This window comes from Antedon mediterranea, chromosome 6 (genome assembly GCF_964355755.1).
Source record: "Antedon mediterranea chromosome 6, ecAntMedi1.1, whole genome shotgun sequence".
Lineage (NCBI taxonomy): Eukaryota > Metazoa > Echinodermata > Crinoidea > Comatulida > Antedonidae > Antedon > Antedon mediterranea.
Window position 1 is genome coordinate 14,993,492 of NC_092675.1, and position 20,563 is coordinate 15,014,054.

A 20,563-nucleotide genomic window follows, 5' to 3' on the forward strand; every position below is an offset into this window, starting at 1 on the left:
ACATGTCAATAGCCCATTTTATCAATGGTAATTAATGTAATTACTAATGTTATTATTGAAGTTATTGAATGTTATGGACTCATGTATTTTTTAGGATCAGGAATTATCAGAAGTAATCCAGGAATGTTTACAACGACATGCACATGGAATATCATTTCGTGAAAGACATGCAGGACCAGGATTAGATATCAATATGTCAGACAAAGGTACTGAATGTTATTTGACAACAACTATACTGTAAAGCAAAAAATGTTTTCGGCCCTTAATTTTTGCGATTTTACATTTCCAACTATTTCGTGACCTTTTTTTTTTGTCTTTTATAATTTGGCGAACCAAATTGGCGAATGTATTTTTCCTCCGCGATGAACGTCAAACAACTGAATAGTGACAGCAAAATAAGGGATTTAAATAAAGGCATGTGTTTAATAGGCACGCCCTTTATTTTCGCGATAGTTGTTCAATTGCAAAAGTTGTGAAAATAAAGGGTGTGTGAACATTTTAGGCTTTACAGTATATGCCAATTTTAAAGCTTGTTTGTTTGTTTATTGATTTAAAATTATATTTATTTTTCCTGTTTTTGAAAGAGTCACAGAAGAATGAAAATATCAATCTATGCACAATGCATGCATTGCATTTATAGCAGGCTGCTTAAATGATTATAATCAACTTTTATTTCACATTTTTACCATTTACAGATAAAAAAGTTATCTCAATAGTATCATAGTATCTAATTTTCCATAAATGCAGTTTGCGACCTTAAATTAGATCGTAAACACCTACAGTAGGGAACGTGTAATAATTTCAATGTAGCAATTTAAACACCAAAAACTCTCCTTTTTTATTGTGCGGATAACCCCTTGTTATTGTTAGGATCTTTTTTTTTTCTATCTTATTCTTTTGAATTTTGTTCGCAGCATATTTCTAATTCTGGCCAACATAAGATTGACCTTTAGCTGTAGATGTGCAAGAAACTTCATCATATGACTTTAGAGTCGCACAGCGTAAGTTATGCGCGATTTTATGAATTTCGCGTATTTAAACATAGAACGAAAACCATATAACAATTAAAATTGAAACTTAGAAAAAGTGTCATTTATATCATGCGCTAACTTTGTGTGGAAAAAAAATAGCATGTTTCACACGTTTAAAATGCGAAAAATCAAATTCTAATCATGTCATTTTAAGCATGTAAAAATTTCCACGAGCGCACAAATTTGTATGAGCGCAGTACGCACGTACCGTTAAAAACATCTTATTTTCACATGAATTATGTTTTTCCAAACTTTTCTAGTAATTTTACAAACTTTTGAACAATTTCAACTTAAAATCATGTCATACGAGCACTTCGAATTAGACAATTCGCGCACGTTTTTGGTAAAAACCTTTTTTTAAACAGTCATAGATTCTAAACTACATGGTGAACTTTATGTTATGAGTTGTAGATATCGAATCATGCATCAATATGGCTAACCGGACATTGTGATCGTATGGTAACTCGAATATAAAATATAGGATTTTTGTCTCTTTCATCATAGCTCATCACATTTAATAGAGTGCATCTCCACACTTATCCGTATTACATTTTCCCCCATATTTTGATATTTTCTAGATCAATCAATTATCTTTTGCACGATTTACCATTATAAAATTTTTGCAAAAGCGTGGTCACTTATTTTCATCATTCCAATAAATTTCAATTCGTTATAGCTCTTCAGAATGAAAAGTGATACTCATGATTAAAACGTTTTCTGGAAGCTGTTGAATTGTAGATACGAATTCATGTAAAAATTATTCGCATCCGATGTTGTGACGTCATCGTATGGGCAGTTCAATTATAAAAGTCATAATTTCATATTTTGCGTCATAGTTCATGACATTTAAAAGAGCGCGCTTCCATATTCTACGTATCCAAATTTTTTCAACACGTTGATATGTTGTTGCTCAGATAATTTCCTTCCAAAATTGCTATCTCACATTTTGATGACGTCATGTTAAAAATTAGATTAAACGATGGGTCTCATAATTTCATCTATTCTACACTGTATATAAAACATATACTGTTATAATACCGCTATGATATAGGTACAATTCAGCACTGTAAACATATTTAATTCATGTCATAGGATGACGTTCATATAGTTTAACATATGTGCATGTTGCATTTCCGCGGATAACCCGAACTTGTCAATCTAGGTTTATTCTTGTGTTTTTAACTTTTTTATTTGTATTTAATGTGATCTACTTGTGATACCAGTGGTGCAACAAAAAATAAAATAATTTTTTTTAAATAAAATTTCTTCAAACTAATTGTGTGACATTTAGTTTTTTTGGCCATGCCTTAACCTATCAATTGGAAAAGGAAATCAAACTTTAACAATGGAAATTAAAGCCTTTGATACACTATGACTGGTTTGGTTTAACAGGATTTAATGTCTCTGCTGGTATCGATCACCAAACTGGCTTTCCATTTGGTGGAAGTGAATGGAACTGTGGAACATGGATGGATAAAGTTGGAGAATCAGATTGGGCGGGAAATCGTGGACAACCTGCCACTCCAAGGTAATTCAAAAACATCATTACCATGAAAGGATGTGAGAGCAGGAGACATGGTTTACTAAATCCAAAACCCAGTTAAACATCATTTGCAAAATTATTTTTATTATACATGCTGATGCTTACTATCAATAGTTTAAAGGTCTGATGTCCGACTAACCAGCAGTTACTTTTAGAAAAGCTGCCAAGTCGCTGTCATTGATACAAATAAACACATGTTTAGAGCAAGTGATTTGCTTTTTTAAGTTGATGATCGTTTTTTTTGTATTCCCAATATTTATTTGTCATATAAAGCTATCACTACTTATTTTCTAACTATTAGGATATTTTACACATTGTACACAGGTAAATGATGTACATCTGTACATCAACAGTCCATATCCAACAAAACCATGAAGCATATTGTCATGCCCATGCAAACAGTTATAAATTATGCTACCACATAGAATCAAATAGTAAACATTTGATGTTAAAAGTTAGTTTAAATCATCATACATTATTATTAAACCCAGATGTAGGCCAACTACTACTGTACTATTCAATTTAATTCAATAAACATTTATTACAAAATCTGAATATATAGGATAACAAAGTATTATACATTTTCAGAAAATGAAGGCAAAAGCCCTAAAAGGTGTTGAGAAACATCTTGAGTTGGGTGAGCCTCGACAGAAGAAAAATCAAGTAAAAAAGAAAAGAAATGCATCTGAAGAAAATAATAATAAATTTCATAAGCTAAAATATGAATAACAGAAAAAAATAAAATCTGTTGGTACTGCAGATCGAGACATGACCGACTAATATATATTTAATAAGTTGAAAAAGTGTATTTTTTTAATTTTGAGAGAAGTATCTTTGGGGAAGCAGATTTTAGGATGGAGGATGGTAGGTTGTTCCAATGGGTGGGTCCAGAGTATCGAATGTTATGTTGGAAAGAATTTGTTCTATGGGAAGGTATTGATCATTTATTTTTAGTACGTGTGTGATGGGAATGATAGAAGGAATTGGAAGTAAATATATAACAAAGATGGTGAGGAAGGATGTTGTTTAGGGCAGAGTAGACAAATATGGTTTGTTGAATTAAATTAATATCATTAAGTTTGATGAGATTAAGATTTGAAAGGAAATGAGAGGAATGGGAAAGCGACGGCGTACCAGATATAATTGTAATAGCCTTCTTTTGGATAATAATAATAACTCAAATAGGGAAGAATCATAGAGCAATACAGGATGCGAAGGATATTGGGGGGTAAATAAGAAGATAATCGAAAAATAATACCAAGGCTTTTGTATATTTTCCACGTCAGGCCAGAGTCATGATGGACACCTATCAATTTAGCTGATTGAACAGAAGGGATGTTTATATTTTCTGTGGTAATATTGTATAGTGATGGGTCAACATTATTTAACTCCCAAACAGGATGAAGTTACATTTGTGTCGTTAGCGTATAGGGAAAGATAGATATGTTCATTAGACATCCATGATTTTAATTTTTTAATTATTTTTTTTTATTTTTCGAGGGGAAAGTGTTTATTATAAAGTGATTTAAATTTTTTTTTTATTATTTAATGCAGTGTTGGGATCGTCAGTGTTTATAACTTTAAGCCATTGTTGTGTATCCACATCAATGCGAAAGTTTTCCAGGGATGTATAGTTTATTTTTCTAAACTCATGAATCTCTTCCCTATTTGAGCCAGTTGAAACATTATTAATAAAGAAATATTGAAAACAGGAAGATCATCAGAGATATCACAATACAGTAAACCACTTATGTTGTGATGATCAAACTGATTTGTAAAAATGTTGTCAAGCAGAGTAGCAGTGGTTTTAGATATACGGGATGGTTTGTGATTACATGGAAGGTAATAGTTACTCTAAACAGTGAATTTATTTAATGGCGGGCTTCGTTATTAAATTCATATTTAAGAATGTCAATATTGAAATCGCCAAGGATATACACAATCTTGTTTCCTTTGGATAATGTGGAAAGAACAGAATCTACTTCATCTGAAAATGTGTTTGGGTCAAAAAAGGGGGCCTATAAACTGTTCCAATTACAATGTTTTTTAAATTTGGTCTGGTAATTTCGATAAAAATTGAGAGGGGTGTAGAGTCAAGTCATTTCTTGTAGAATACTGAAAGCTATCACGAATATACATGGCAACGCCACCATCGACTTTATAGGCTCTGTGATTTGCAGTAAAATGGTAATTTGGGAGCTGTACAAGAACGTTATCATATTTAAGCCAAGTTTCACTTACACCAATGATTTCAAATTGATGCTTTGTTGTTTCTAAGAGTTGTTTAACTGATCAATGTTTTTAGGGATACTTAGAGTTAAAATGAATTGAAGAAAAGCAGTCAGAATTAGTATTCGGGAATGAGTTCGGGTAGTAGGCCTACAGTAGTATTGAGATAAGTAAAGGTTGTTAGTGAAAAAATGTGTATCAGGATCAACATTAGTAGTAAAATTGTCAGAAAAAAGGGTGAAAAAATTAAGTTGGTTAGTCGGACACGTTGCGAGGTGCTAGAATTTAAATCATTTTTGCATAGTACATAAAAAAAAAATGTGTAAAAAAAAAACGGTAACAGTATACAACTTAACATATTTTTTTTAAAAGAGAAAACAAAAAGAATCAAAATTGTAATTTAACATTTGGTTAAAATTAAGTTAACTGATATTGATAAAAAATATGATGTGATGAATAAAAACAAACTAAAAAAAATTGTTATTTTCCTTTCAAAAAGTATATAAGTTATCTTGATGCTTGGCATTGTTTCCCTGGCTGACCACTTCCACTTCTCTTCTGTCCACTTCCTCTTCTTCATGCCTCTCATCCATGATCCAGCCACTCTCACCACTTTAATAATAAAATCATTGTCAAACAAAAGTTAATGATGGAAATAGAAGTAATAATAATGAAGATTATCATAATAATGATTGATAAATGAAATTCGAAATTGATATAATGAATAATACTGTGCCTATATGTATTACAGGGATGGTTCTGCGGTTGAGATCGTTGGGCTATGTAAAAGTACAGTTCGATGGCTTAAGGAGTTGAATGACAAGGATCAGTATCCATATAGCTGTGTACAGATATGTATTGATGGTAACTACCACCACTCCATTCTTGAACATTTCGACATATGCAGGATATGTTAATTATTTATATGCTTTTACTGTCATCAACAAGCAGAGAATCTAAGAGAATTTTTAACTTTTGCAGATTTTCTTTATATAATTATATAATTCCTACTGTTTCATACTTGTTTTCTGTTTTTTGTTTTTTTTTCAGTTCTTTAACTTTAAAAATTGAATATGAAATCTGTTATTTTTAGGTAAACAGTGCTCTATGACATTTGCAGAATGGGACAAGAAAATTCAATTAAACTTTGAAAAGAAATTTTTTATTAATGAAAATGCAGACACTGAAGCTGACAAATTAATAAATCAGAAGGGTATTTACAAAGACACAGTTGGAGCTACTCAGTTCTGGGCTGATTATCAGCTTCGACCTAACTATCCCATCACCATGGTTGTGGTATGATCAATCTTTTATTTCTACTCTCATTTATAAACACATACAAATTGAAATATAGATTTCCTTATGAACAACAAAAATATGGTACAATTGTATTTGCTGCTGCTGCTGAATATGATGATGATAATTAAGAATTAGTAGTATGATTTTTTCATCATAGTTTTAATTTAGTGGTAGAAGAGACTTAATTGAAATTTGAATGTCTTAATAATATTATACTAGCAAGGTCTTTTTCTGCCTTAATATGTTTTTATATATATACTGTAAAGTATTGGAAAAGATAAGATAAGATAAGATAACTTTTATTGATCCTCAAAAAGGAAATTTATTGCTCGTCATAATAACAAAGAAAACACAATAAAAACAAATATAGCATAAAACCATTCATATAAAAACATCTAAAAAATGACAAGATAAAATTATCTTCTTGACTTCCTGTTGTACTGGATGATACCGGAGGGAATAAAGGATTTAGCAAATCGATTTGTTTTCACACTGAGGAGCCTCAATCTACCACTTGGATTAAGTTGGTCTATGATCACTTTGTGGAGAGGATGAGAGGCATCCAACTCAATGCGTTCGAAATCTTTCTGGAGGTGTTCTAGGTGCACATCGGTAAAGGAAGGCAGTTCCAGACCAATCATTTTACCAGCCCGACGGATGAAAGTTTCAAGGCATCCTTTATTCCCTCCGGTAACATTACCAGCCCAACAGGAGAGGCAATACGTTTAAACACTACATATAACGGATCTATAGAACGAAAGTAACATCAAATCACAGGAGTTAAATTTATATAAAGTTCTCATACAATACATTCTGGGATTTTTTGCTGATGAAGTCTATATGGTCTCCCCAACTCAGTTTATCATTGAAAACAATTCCTAGATACTTGTACTGGTCAATTTCTTTACCTTTGATAGTGATTGGTTGAAAATTAAATTTATGTTTAGTCCTAAAATCAATGATCATCTCCTTTGTTTTTGATGCATTTATTTGGAGATAATTATCGTCACAAAATTTAACAAATCTTTGTATTTCGCTACGATAATTTTCATCATTGTTTGAAACTATGAGACCAATAGTACTAGTGTCATCAGCAAATTTAACAACGGGGCAAAGCTCATCATTTAAAGATCTGTAATCGGCCGTATACAAGGAATATAATTTAGGTGCGTTGACAGTACCCTGAGGAACACCGGTGTCAGAGGTTACGATTTCTGACTTAACACCATTAATATTAACAAATTGTTTTCTATCACAAATGAAATTTAAAACTAAACGAACAATCGGACGGGGAAACTCCATATTCAACATTTTGTCTGCTAAGATATGGGGTTGTATGGTATTAAACGCAGACTGAAAATCAAAATACATAATACGTGCCGAGTGGCCTTTCTTTACATTATCTAGATGTGAATACAATTTATGTAATTTAAAATAAATCGCATCACTGGTACTACGGGGTGATCGGTAAGCAAATTGCAACGGGTCTAAACCTTTTTCAGCATAAGGTTGCATAATTTTTAAAATAATACATTCCAATATTTTCATCGCGACAGACGTGAGTGCAACGGGTCTCAAATCATTCATGCTGTTAATCTTAGGTTTCTTAGGTACCGGTATTATGCATGAAAGTTTCCAAATATCCGGGAACGCATGATAAGAAAGACACATTGAAAATAAATGTAAATATACCATCAAGGTGAGGAGAGCAGACCTTAAGTACTCGTGGTGGGATTCTATCCGGCCCAGCAGCCTTCGATGAATTGAGTTTCATGAATTCGTTATGTACATCATAAATAAAACTACAGCTGCTTATGGACTTGAAATCAACACAAAAACGTGCACATGGTGGTAGTCAAAACTAGATGATGCGCACAGGGCCGCGGACACTAACAAAAGTATAAAATATCAAACTATATATTTTCGTACTATATTATTTTATATTTTTTTAATTTTTGTGGAAGCTTTGTTTTCAATTTATGCTAAATAAAATAGTGATGCATATGCAATGGGTCACATTTACCTATAGATACAATAAAAATGTGGACATAAATCGAATGAAAAATACATTGCTGCAGATCTGGAAACATGACCTAAATCATACAAAGGGCCTTGTATTGCTCACACATTTTTAATTAATTGTTTTCCGTAATTTTGGTGGTAATATGTGACATGGTAAGTTGTTTTAATTTGTTGTGTTTGTCAACTAATTTACATCTCTCTCCCCTGTCAAACGATAACCACCCGATCATAGTTAAATACATTTTTGTAGATTTTCTAAGCTAGGCCTAAAGTGTAATAATAACAGTAGTAGCATATATTTATTTGAAATTTAATGAAATACAAAATTTAGTACAGATCATGGAGTCATAAATTATACTATTTTTATATCTCTATAGATAGATCGTATTATCGGCTTCACATACTATACTAAGCCTAGTCTAAATCATTTTTTTTTTATGGATGAGAGCCATTCTGACTATGGATTTCATGCCACGATGGCTACATTAAAACATTGGGACCCATGGGCCTAGCTAGCCTACTAGACAATTGCCCCATAAATAACAAAACTCAGTCATGCATGACGATTGGTGTGTACTGCATGACGTTTGGTGTGTACTGCATGATGTTTGGTGTGTACTGCATGATGTTTGGTGTGTACTGCATGACGTTTGGTGTGTACTGCATGATGTTTGGTGTGTACTGCATGACGATTGGTGTGTACTGCATGACCATTGGTGTGTACTGCATGACCATTGGTGTGTACTGCATGACCATTGGTGTGTACTGCATGATGATTGGTGTGTACTGCATGATAAATGTGAACTGAAGGCAGAGGAGGCGTTCCATAGAGTCGACCTTCAATCAAACACTGTACACCGTTCATGTTGCGATTATAGACGGGGTATACTCAACCTGACCAATTTGATATTGTATACTGTATCTGCTTATCACGTGACGATGCCAGGCATGGTGGGCAGAGAGCACGTGTATAGTCATCTCGCTCCTCAGCAGGAATGTACAGTATATGTTACGCTTCATTGATTTTGAAGGCTTTTCCCTAAAGCCTGGTTTCCAGTCGACGTAAGAAATTAGAATTTCTTACGATTACGTCGTTTTTACATTGGAAATTGAAAATTGACAGGAAACCGGTTGAAAAAAGCTAAATGTCAAAACGACGTAACGCAAGTAGAAATCGCCGTAGTACAAGTGTTTGACAGGAAACCGGTGACTGAAGCTTCTGTCTGTTACGTCGATGTTCGACAGGAAACCGGTGAATTTCTGGATGAACATGCCTTACGATGCGATTTTATACCCTTCCGCTTACGCTTATGAAAGTTGACTTCAAGTCAACTTTCGTAAGCGTAAGCCCAAGGATCGTAAGAACCAGCCAATCAGTGACGAGGATTATGTGACGTTGGCAAGAAGGTCAAAGCTTGGAAAGGTGAAATAAAGTAGAAAGTACCGTATATAAGAATATTGTTGACAATAAATGATACGTAAATAAACCTGAACCACGATGTTGTTCAATTCGTGATAGAATGTAATAATTTAGGTGGATGAAATACACAAAATTGTCTTGCTTGTTACTTATTATAATTATATAAATATAGTAAAAATACAATATAATGAGTAAAATAATACATACAGACGGACTAAATTAAAAACGTTATGGCAATAAAATGTCATAAAATGTTAGAGAACAGTGTCATCATCAGGATAACAATACGTTCACCTGGCATATAGTTTGCATTCAAAAGCAGGTGGGGAAAAATTACGTAATGATTTTGTTTTAATTGTAGGATGAAGGTAGGTTGGGTAATAAATTAATAATATATATTTATTAAATTCACCGTAGTGTTTGCTTGAATCTAAATACAATTTATAGGCCTATGATAATTTGATGATGAAAATAAATAATTATGAGCCTACATCATTTGAATTATCTATTTATAAAAAAAGGAAATGAAAACCGGGTAAAAAAAAACCAATAGATAAACTGTATGTAAATAACATCGTAGGCAAGTCATGATATTCAACGTTCATCAAATAAAGATCATCATCATCAGGAATAAAAAATAATTCGAAAAGCAGACAATTATAACAACAGTCTAATCATAAACAATAAGCCATACAGGGTGGTACAAAGAAAATCAAAACAAAAGGCGGCAGACACAAAAGTAAAACTCCGATAAACAAGCTCTCCCGGGTGGGTAAAATCATGGGATTGTTTAAGCCACTCATAAAATAATTCTCAGAATAAAAAGATTAAATTTGTCGGCGACTATCATAAGAAGAACTGATAAACATTTTAATTAATAACTAATTAAGATTATGTAAACAAATACGTCATAGCCTCACTGCACTGTTTATGTTTTGGAAAATGGCCTCCTCTCTTTTCGCGCTGAATTTATGAGCCAATCAGAAATCATTTCTTGTTATCACGTCATATGTGTTGTAATCGCAAGGAAAAATTTCAACTCGACGTAAGGGCAAGAAGGACAGACTTTGCAATAAATTCAACTTTCGTAACGACGGAATCAGCACATGTAATAATCTAAATTTTTACGGTCCAACGCGATTATGACAATTTTGTGTTGACGTTAGTTTTTGGTCAACTGATCGGAACGCAAGCGTAATCGTAAGAAAACGACGCAATCGTAAGTGGAAACAAGTCTTACGTCGACTGGAAACCAGGCTTAAGTAAAGTCTGTGCGAAATCGGCAAACGTAAACTGAATCTCCAAATGATTTTACACAATTATGATGAATTTTTATAGAAAATTGACTTTATAAATGAGAAGAACGACTAAAATTACATCAATTAGTATCATTTTACAAAAGTAATTGATATGGTTAATGATAACGAGTCGTTGGAAGATTAACCATTTCACGAATTTCCTATTCTGTAACCACAGTGTGATTTTGCCGTAGCTGCACTTGTAATCTGGCCTCATTTCACAGCCTTCGTTCTGCTTCACTGGGCACTTATATAAATTGAAACTTCTACCGTTCATTTTAAACCCGGAACCCCCCTTTAATCAATGAAGAAACGACCACGATTAGCAGGCCAACAGCATACCTGTACAGCGAGATAGCTAAGCATCAAACTATCAGGTTTTCAATTGAACTGTACCACTGCACAGTGCACCATCTTATATTGATTTTAAGGTTCGGGAATCAAAAATATAGTAATATAGTACTTTACATTCAGGTTGAATTGAATTGAAATATAACATTAATAGACATACTGTATTCTTTATATTTCAGTGTCTATTTTGCTTTAATTTTAAAAGCAAGCAATTTTAAAGGGTGTCTAGAAAACTCAGATCTAGAAAACTCAGATATCAATATCTGAGTTTTCTAGTTCTAAAATGAACTAGAAAACCCAGATCATCAAATGGATTGTTCCATTATTATAGCATATTTGAAATACTACACAGTATTATACGTTTCTTACTAATAATAATAATTATTGTAACTTGTAGTAGCAGCCTACGACTCAAATCATAAAGAGATACAGTATACACCTTTTAAAATGTAGGCTAAGCAAACTCAATTAAAGTCTCAACGTGTGGGCGCTATCTTGATGTATCGCGAAGAGTAGGCCTGGTCTTACAGTACTAGACTAGAAGTGGTCAACTCGTACCCAAAATAACTCGTACTTATTCCCAACTTGGCTAACTCGTACCTCAACCAACTCGTACCCACACCAACTCGTACATGCCTAATTTTTAAGCCTATATTTTAACGTAACATGCACTGTATTTTCTTTATGATTTATGATAATATTAGTAAGAAAAATACGTACACAGTAATCCGTTTTAATAATACTTTAGTATTTCAATTGACCTACCCGCTGATTAATAATGGAAGGATCCAAATGACCTACCAACCAATCAAATGATGGTCTGAGTTTTCTAGTTCCATTTTGGAACTAGAAAACTCAGATATATTTGAGATCTGAGTTTCTAGACGCCCAATTTTAAATACTCATCTGATGTTTCATCATGGAGTTTTCTACGTTGCTGAAATTTGTATCTTTCAAGTTTCAGCTACAACGTTTAACCTTGGGGTAAAATGTGCCCCCAATTTCGCAACAGTTGCATCATATGAATTAACATCATCATTTTGATCAATTTCTCTTTCTGGTGAAGAGCTGTAAATACGTTGACCCTTAGTACCAAGCGGGTGATAATTTAATTAGAAGCCTAGCTCTCTTGGTCAGACGTTATATCGGCCTAAAAGTGGGACGAATCCTGCCGATACAATACGTGTCATTAATTAAAACTCCAATGATGGAATCGATCGTTATGGTTGGCTGGCCGGCCCGACATGGTATTTGTAGATCCAGCCATTGCGGTACACAACGGAGAAGGTTGCATAGTTGATACATGAGTTAACAACTCGCAAAATATGGCCCATCAAGAAACATTAGTGTTCCAAATGATTCAGTTGTTTCGATGGAGATAGGTAAAACTACGCAACCAATTTAGTATCATTAATATATAGATTGACATTAATTGGATTCAAGTAAGGCCCAAAAAAATAAATAAATGGTCTCTGGTCTGCGCGCGCGTCGATTTAGACCTTGCGCGTCAACGTTTTTTTTTTCATACAACAGCGCCACCTATCGATGAAATTTTCTAAACTTTTATCATTCGTTCGCGCAACAACTGTCTATCGTCCCGGCGGCGGGGACCGGACGAGCCTGGACTTGATTATTGGGAGAGGGTCGGCTAATGCTGCATGCATGCGCTGCTAGGATTAGGAACGCGGTGACATGATGACGCGCCGGTCGGTGAGAGTATGTGACAGACTGCTGGAGCAGCGTGTCGTAACAGTGCATGCTGTTTGTGAAATGGACATTGAAGTAGGCTAGGCCTACAGTATAGAAAAACAATAAAATGCCACTTATTTCTGTTTCGATTGTCTGTGGCATTAAAATCATTAAACCTTTTGGTATCATATCATGTGATGGCACGGCAAGTTTGGGAAGTATTTACGAATCTGAAATAGCCAAATGTACTACTGATGACGATCTTGATTCTGCTAGGCCTAGGCCTACTACACCTAGATCGAAAGTCATCGCGATGGTCGGATCGTCAGCGGTCGGATTTTTCCAAAGTATACCTCTCAATGTTAACGTTACCGATTGTCTTGAGTTTGGTAAATATTTTAAATTCGTTTTAGAAATTATCCAAGAAAATACGCCTGCTGTTGAGGCAACGAATGCGTTTGAACTTTTGATGAACAATGCAAAAGAAAAGTGCCTGCCCAGCTGCCGTGACACAACACGAAAAAATGCAAAGTTTGAGCTTTATAATTCTATAATTTCTTACGAGCCGGTGGCCTAGGATGGTCAAAAGCAAACATTAATATCGGAGAACATTTTGTTGGCGTCTTGTGTGATGTTTTGTGGATGCTTGATCCACATCGTCCTAAATGGAACAGCAACAATGTGCAATTCCTGCTATTTTTGATTTATATACTGGATACAATAATCCAGGGAAGCATAAGCATTTGATACAGAGACTCAGACATGATGAGTTAGAAACAAAGTCTCAACTGCTGTTTAACATTTTAGAACAGGTAAATAGGATAGGCCTAGCATATACTTCATTAGTCATTCAGTATTGATTTACATACTACAAAAAACGAATTAGGGCCAGGGCCATGCCTAGTCGTTATGTGTGTGAGCCTAGGTCTACGTCCTATTTCATGCATTGATGGCCTAGGCTAGGCTTATGATCCCAATTTACTCTGATTGTTTATGAAGTTTAAACCTAGTCTAGGCTATATATTTTTTTAATATGACTCAAGAATGTATTAAATGGACAATAAAAAGAGAAAAAACTCTTGAAATAGCCAATCTTCTATGAACATTAGGCCACCACAAATGTAAAATAGCAACATCCTTTTTCCAATCAAGATACAGACCACAAAAAATATTCTAAATCTTTGTTTCTTAATATATTTATTTTTTAATAGCCGTGGTTGAAAATGAATCAATGGAGTGAGGTGTTTACTAATTTGAAATCTCTGACACTGGCAATGAACAAGTATGCTGAGTATTTGACAAAGAAGAGTGAAGAAAAAAGTTTGAATCAAAGTCTTTTAAAACCGGTATGTATACAGCACTGCACTATTAAACGTTTTACCATCTCTTTAAACAATTGAGTGAATCCATGAATTCAAGTGTAGATTTGGCCTGGAATTCATGGATACAGCAGAATGTTTATGATAGTGAAACCTGGTAATTTTTCTGTAGTCAATAAAGAAAACAGTTCAAGGTGGTGTATTTAAAAACTAAAACTAATTTATCAAAACTATAACAAAAAATTTAATTTCCTTGTAGGTTCGTTCTACTGAAGAATGTACAAGTATGGTAGTCCTGCCATCAAATACATCACAAGTACCATTTGTAGTTCGGAAATTTCAGTCATTGCTCAACAAAATCAGGGATCTGCCTGGATTTGTTCCTGTTTTTGTTAATGATTTTTTATCACTTGATAGAAAGATGCGATATGAAGAATTGACACTTTTGAAAGAGCATGGGCTTTCATATCCCACTGTGTTGTTCACACATTCTCCAGGTGGAAATGTCGGCAATTTTCATTTTATTTGGAAAATTTCTGAAATGTCCACATCTTGCTCTGATGATGTCATGTCAAAATCTGTGTGTGTGACACAATCACTCCAAAACCAATTGCCTAAGTTTCATACCAGGCAGATGCGTAGAGAGTTTGTTGATATGTTTGGAAAAATTGCTAAAGTCAAACCATATTATCTTCGGGAAATGTATAAGAGGCTCACGGGTGATTGGACATCTGCACATGATACAGATGCTGCTGCTTTAGACAAACGAGTTAAACAGTTTCTTCAGCTTGGTGATCCAGATATTGTAACTGACCTCAGGGAACACAATCCAGGTAGACCATCCAAGTATGAGCCCTTTTGGAATGAAGTTGAAAAATATATGGAGAATGTTGTAGAAACTGCAGTACAGGAGAGACGACATGGAACTGTAACATACTTGGCAACAGCCATGTCTGTACCAAATTTACTTGAATGTGTTTCAAAGGTGTGTCCTCCAGAAGTACCCATACCATCACCTTCGCTTACAGTTCTGGCCAAAAAACCCAACATCAAAGGCATCACTGCAGTACACAGGACGCCTCAAAATTAAATTCATGATACAGCAAAGGCAATTGCGCAAAGAACATCAAGACACTCATTATGCATCTGCTATTTTTAGATATCAAAAGGAGATGGCTGTCAAGCTGCGAGAGCACTCAGAAATGCTGTGTGTTGACGATAAACACAAAATAAAAGTGGGTGAGCCAGGACACCCAGTCGCTGCCGTTGAGAGGGGGAAGAAGGTTTTGATAGGCCTAAATCAGTCTTTCGAAGTGTCTGATCATGATTTTACAAAGCAAACTCTAACACCAAGTGTAGCCCTTCGACTTGACATCCCTGAGACTATAGAGGGAAGTTTTTACCAAGGTCAAGTCTACACTGCCTTGAAGGATTCAGTATTTCAGTCTTCTTCGCCCTTACGCCACGCCACTGAGATTATGAGTATGCTCAAAGAAGGCGAAAAACCATTGAAGGAAGTGTTGTTTTTGTATTCAGATGGCGGTCCTGACCACAGAGTAAATTACCTCTCTGTACAACTATCACTCATTTCAGCATTTCTTGAAGGTGATTTTGATGCAGTCATTGCAGCACGAACTCCTCCAGGCCATTCTTGGAAAAATCCATGTGAGCGTATCATGTCAATTTTGAATTTAGCCTTGCAAGCTGTAGGAGTTATGCGCCAAAAACTTTCACCAGAGATGGAGGCTTTGCTTGCTAAATGCAATAGTGTTGCAGACATCCGTTCAGCTGCTACAACCCATCCAGCTCTCAAAGGTTCACTGTCTGATGGCCTTCAAGACACCATCTGCCTAATATCATCATTGTTCAGGCAATTAAAGTTAAAGGGTGTTCCATTTAGATCATTTACACCTGTCACAACAGATGATATGGATGGCCATCACAACCATGTCCTCAAAATCGATGCACAGTTGCCTCAAAATGCTACCATGAAGGACCTGAAAAAATCTGATAGTCTTAAAAACTTTTTTGAAAAGCACTGCCAACTAAGACACTACAGTTTTTGTGTTCTCAAATGTTCGGATCCTGAATGTGGTTTCCACAAACCCCCAAGGCTCACAGAAAGTGTATTTAAAGACCTTCACTTTCTGCCTGATCCTATCATGGCAGCTGATGGAATACACTACAAGGGGTTTACAGAGATCTATGGAACTCCAACAACTGAATGTTAAAAAAAAAAAAAAGAAAAAAAAAAAAAAAAAAAAAAAGACAGGCCATGGATTACCATTTAATCCATCGGCACAGACATCGGCACATGTGAAAAAAACTGTTTCTTGTCAAGAGTGCAGTAAGCCAAGAGTCATGCATGCAGCACGAAAGCTAAAAAAGGAGCAGCTAGATCAGTTGGAAGCAGCTCTAAGTCAACTAGACTACACTTGTGGAACAGATCTTGCAGACTTTGTGCCAGATAATTTAGAGCCTGAGGAAGAGTCCATTTTGAAGATAGTATTCATCAGGAAAGATTTGCAATGTGTTCAGCCAGTTGAGGTTACCTACTATTCTTCTGGGGTGTTTGCAGCAGTTTGCTGTCATTGTGCATCGGGAGATGATTTACTGACTGGACCCCAAGTTCAAAACATTTACCCAATATGTCACACTTGCAAAGCAATTCCCAATAAGCAGACCATTGTTAAAAGAAAAAGCAAGTTAGACAAACAATAAATAGATTAACACACATCTGTATTCCAGTCACAATATAATGTATAAATTTACTAAATGAATCATTGCTGGTAGTTTTAATTTTCTATATATACTTAAAGTATGATCATACATCCCAGAAGATATCTTTATTATATAATGTTTACTTGTCAGTTTTAAATGAATGTATATTAAAGCATGTTTAAAATATATATGACTTTAAGTAAAGTAGTAGTTGAAGTTGAATCATTTAAAAATGCTCCACTACAGACAATTCGCCTCGCATATTGATTTTTAGCATACTAAATTAACTAAAAAGCCCTAAACCTTACCTTTTCTGTACCATCTGTAAAAAAAAAAAAAATAACCGCATCGCCGCATCATTTCTGAAAATCTGGGACCAGAGACCGGTTATTTATTTTTTTTTGCCTAATAATATACTATATTATTTTTTAAAATGAAACCAAAAAAACAAACCATTTATGTTTTCTAGGCTCCTGAATTGTTTACTGCAACAAATGCATGGGCAGCTATAAAGACAGCTGAGGAAAAATTGCTTGGACCATTTGGAATGAAAACACTTGACAAAAGGTATTAATAATCCCTTTCATTACCCTGATCCCAATAATATTCAGGGAATATTTTATATAAATTATAATATACAAACTAGAATTTAATTCGTCACTTTGACGAATTATAGGTGATCATTTTTATAATTTTTTTTTTTTAAACATGCTTGTACTTTAACATACGATTAAAAAAAGTTGATGTACGCCATCCTATGACATGATGCATATACGCTTATAGTGCTGAGTTGATCCTATATCCATATACAGTGTACTGTAGCATAGGTGAAATTATGGGACCCACATCATGTTCTAATTTTTGGGATGATGACGTTATCAAAATAACCTTGAAGATGACAATTTCAAAAGATAATAAATTGAGCAAAAAAATATAAGGTTTGATAGAAAATTTGACATGTAGATGCGCAATGGCGCTCTTTAAAAAGAGATGAAAAAACTTTTTAAATTCAACTGGCCATATCATAACGTCACAACATCCGATAGGGTTAATTTTTATCTAAATTTCATCAGCCAAGTAACAAACAAACATACATAAATACAAACATACAAACAAAGTGAATACTATACTTGGCAAAATTCTTTTTTGCCAAGTAATGAAAGCACTCAGAAACTGAGTGAAGTACTTGGCAAAATATATCCACTGACTCGGAGCATGTTGAAAGATACATTTTTTTGCTTTAGGTATTAGCTTTCCATGGTTAAAATATTGCTGGGGTTAATAATTGGTTTAAATAATGTTTTGATACAAACAATTCCGGCATTGCAACAATGACCTTTCTAAAATCAAGATTGATCAGAATAATGATCGAGGAGCGTCTTGAAGCTGTGCCAATTTGCGGCGCCTCTGTCTTAACCCATGTAGTAAGCTTAACCGCTTGACCAGTCGACTAATGTTTTGGTCCATATCAAAGAATAATTATGTCTATGTTAAAAGAAGACAGAATGCGTGCTATTTAATATATTGTACGGAAGATAAGCTTTTGTGACATGACCATATCAATTTTCCTGAAAATCAATAGGCATGTTCTGTAAGTATAGAGCTATGTACAGAATGAAATAAGGAAGGACACACGCCGGTACTAACAAAACTAATTATCAACTAACAATAGTTTAATTTGAATAACAATAGAACAGCAACGCCAAAAACAAACTGGTGAATTTGAAAAGAAATAGGTTTTTTAAAACTACTCGTATGAAAAAGCCGGTACATTAAATCAACTTTTGTTTTAAAATTACAAATCACAACTTATAACCCTTGCCTCTTGTCCAAAAATGAGGTTTTTTGGACTAGTAGTTCTCGAGAAAATGTAATTTCAGTTTACGTGTTACTTTGAGACTGCTCACCGGCTTTTGAAAATTGTCTCCTATCTTTTAACACTAGCCGGTCTGAAAATAATGTCATTTTTTTTATTTGTGAAGTTATTAATACACCAATTTTGTTGATTTTCAATAGGCATGGTCTGAAAGTATATACCTATCTACACCCAAAAATTCAGAACGATAACTTGAAAACTGTAGGCGCTATCATGCTAACAAACAAACATACATACATACAAACAAAGTGAATACTATACTTGGCAAAATTCTTTTTGCCAAGTAATGAAAGCACTCAGAAACTGATTGAAGTACTTGGCAAAATATATCCACTGACTGTGAGCATGTTGAAAGATACATTTTTGTGCTTTAGCTATTAGCTTTACATGATCCAAATCCTGATAGGGTTGATAATTTGGTTAAGTAATTGTTAATACAAATAATGACCTTTCTGCAGATCTCAAGATTGAACTGGGAAAATGTGGACGTCTGAAGAGAATGATTACAATTAAATAATACTGCAAAAAAATGCAAATGTGACTTAATTTTTTAGAACTTAAATGTTTTATTATGATAAATTAAATAAATTATCACAATTATTAACAATAATAATAGATATAATGAAGTAACTAAACATAATGAGAACAACATCAAAGAGTGACACAAAAGAAGCACTATCACACTATACCAGTGTATGCCATTCCTCCTGTGTCAACCCCGCCAATGTTCAGTCAACACTTTTATTGGTTTGGGTAGAGAGGCTATAAACCCAGGGGAGGGCTGAGCCTCCCTTTTGACCAAGACATAACAATATGAAGTGATCGTAGAAGAATGAAATAGAAAGAAACAAGATATTAGAATAACAGCATGGGATGATAATATAAATGAAAACCGTAAGGTTAGGGCCCATGCCCGGTGCAGGTCCAAGATCTTTATATCTTGGCTCTGTGTGCATGTGAGATGCATCATACCCAAAACATTATAAAAAAGTAGACATTAATCAAACTCATGTTATTGTTAAAATAACAGCTTCATGGTCTGAATAGTATATATCTTCAACTTCAACTTTTGTGTCAGTGAAGCCATGTGGGAGTTTGTTGACATAGATGTGATCAATTAAAGTCCTTGAATCAGTTGTTGGTTCTTGTACCAGTTGTTTGAAACCATAACTTGTCATAAGGTTGGTCAAAGGGGTTGGTGGACTGTCCAAGATATTAACATTGAAATCCCCAAGGATGACTGTTCAGAGGCAGCATCAAAAGCAGTGACTCCATAAGGATGAAGAAATTTGCTAGTAAAGTAGATGGGCTTCTATACAAAGTGCCTACCACCAGGCGGCCTGTGTCCTTATTCAGGAGCACAGTCTTCGACTCCAATCCTTGTACAGCAATCGATTCCAATTCAGTGGGATTAGTTTTTGATTTGGCACAGATCATTACACCGTGCATTCTGGCATGTTGTGAAGTCTGCTATGCATCAGACCTGAATGCTCTGTATGAATGTTCATTGAGAAAATGATTGAAACTGTGATGGTCTTGAAGATATGTTTCACAGAAACAAAAAACATCTGTTTTCTTGAACAATTTCTTCTCGCTGTCTGTCTGCATATCCTTAATTTTTTCAATGAAATAATGTACGTTTAAGTGTCCAATGGTGATATTTGTTATTGTAACAGTCGTACATTCTGTTAAGTCTAACAGACGCATTTCCTGCATTTCTGTTGGTATTTTCTTGTTTGACTTAATTCCGACCTTATTAAAGTCT

The 20,563-nt window shown here is 34.4% G+C and overlaps 2 protein-coding genes across 3 annotated transcripts in view; both read left to right on the forward strand.

Annotated features, from left to right (window-relative positions):
* Positions 1-20,563, forward strand: part of LOC140052159 (glycogen debranching enzyme-like) — a 150,515-nt gene that overhangs the window by 107,652 nt on the left and 22,300 nt on the right. For both annotated transcript variants that reach the window (XM_072097595.1, XM_072097596.1), the window contains exons 20-24: positions 95-206; positions 2,424-2,559; positions 5,555-5,667; positions 5,897-6,099; positions 17,392-17,489. In XM_072097595.1, the coding sequence (XP_071953696.1) occupies positions 95-206; positions 2,424-2,559; positions 5,555-5,667; positions 5,897-6,099; positions 17,392-17,489 (662 nt within the window). The remainder of the gene's footprint in view (positions 1-94; positions 207-2,423; positions 2,560-5,554; positions 5,668-5,896; positions 6,100-17,391; positions 17,490-20,563) is intronic.
* On the forward strand, positions 13,900-17,283 carry LOC140052162 (uncharacterized). The gene is made up of 2 exons (XM_072097598.1): positions 13,900-14,228; positions 14,461-17,283. Exon 2 carries the CDS (start codon positions 15,296-15,298, stop codon positions 16,430-16,432), a length of 1,137 nt encoding a protein of 378 aa, XP_071953699.1. The 5' UTR covers positions 13,900-14,228; positions 14,461-15,295; the 3' UTR covers positions 16,433-17,283.

Coding starts and splice junctions, on each gene's coding strand:
- LOC140052162 (XM_072097598.1), top strand. CDS start 15,296: ATGATACAGCAAAGGCAATTGCGCAAAGAACATCAAGACACTCATTAT.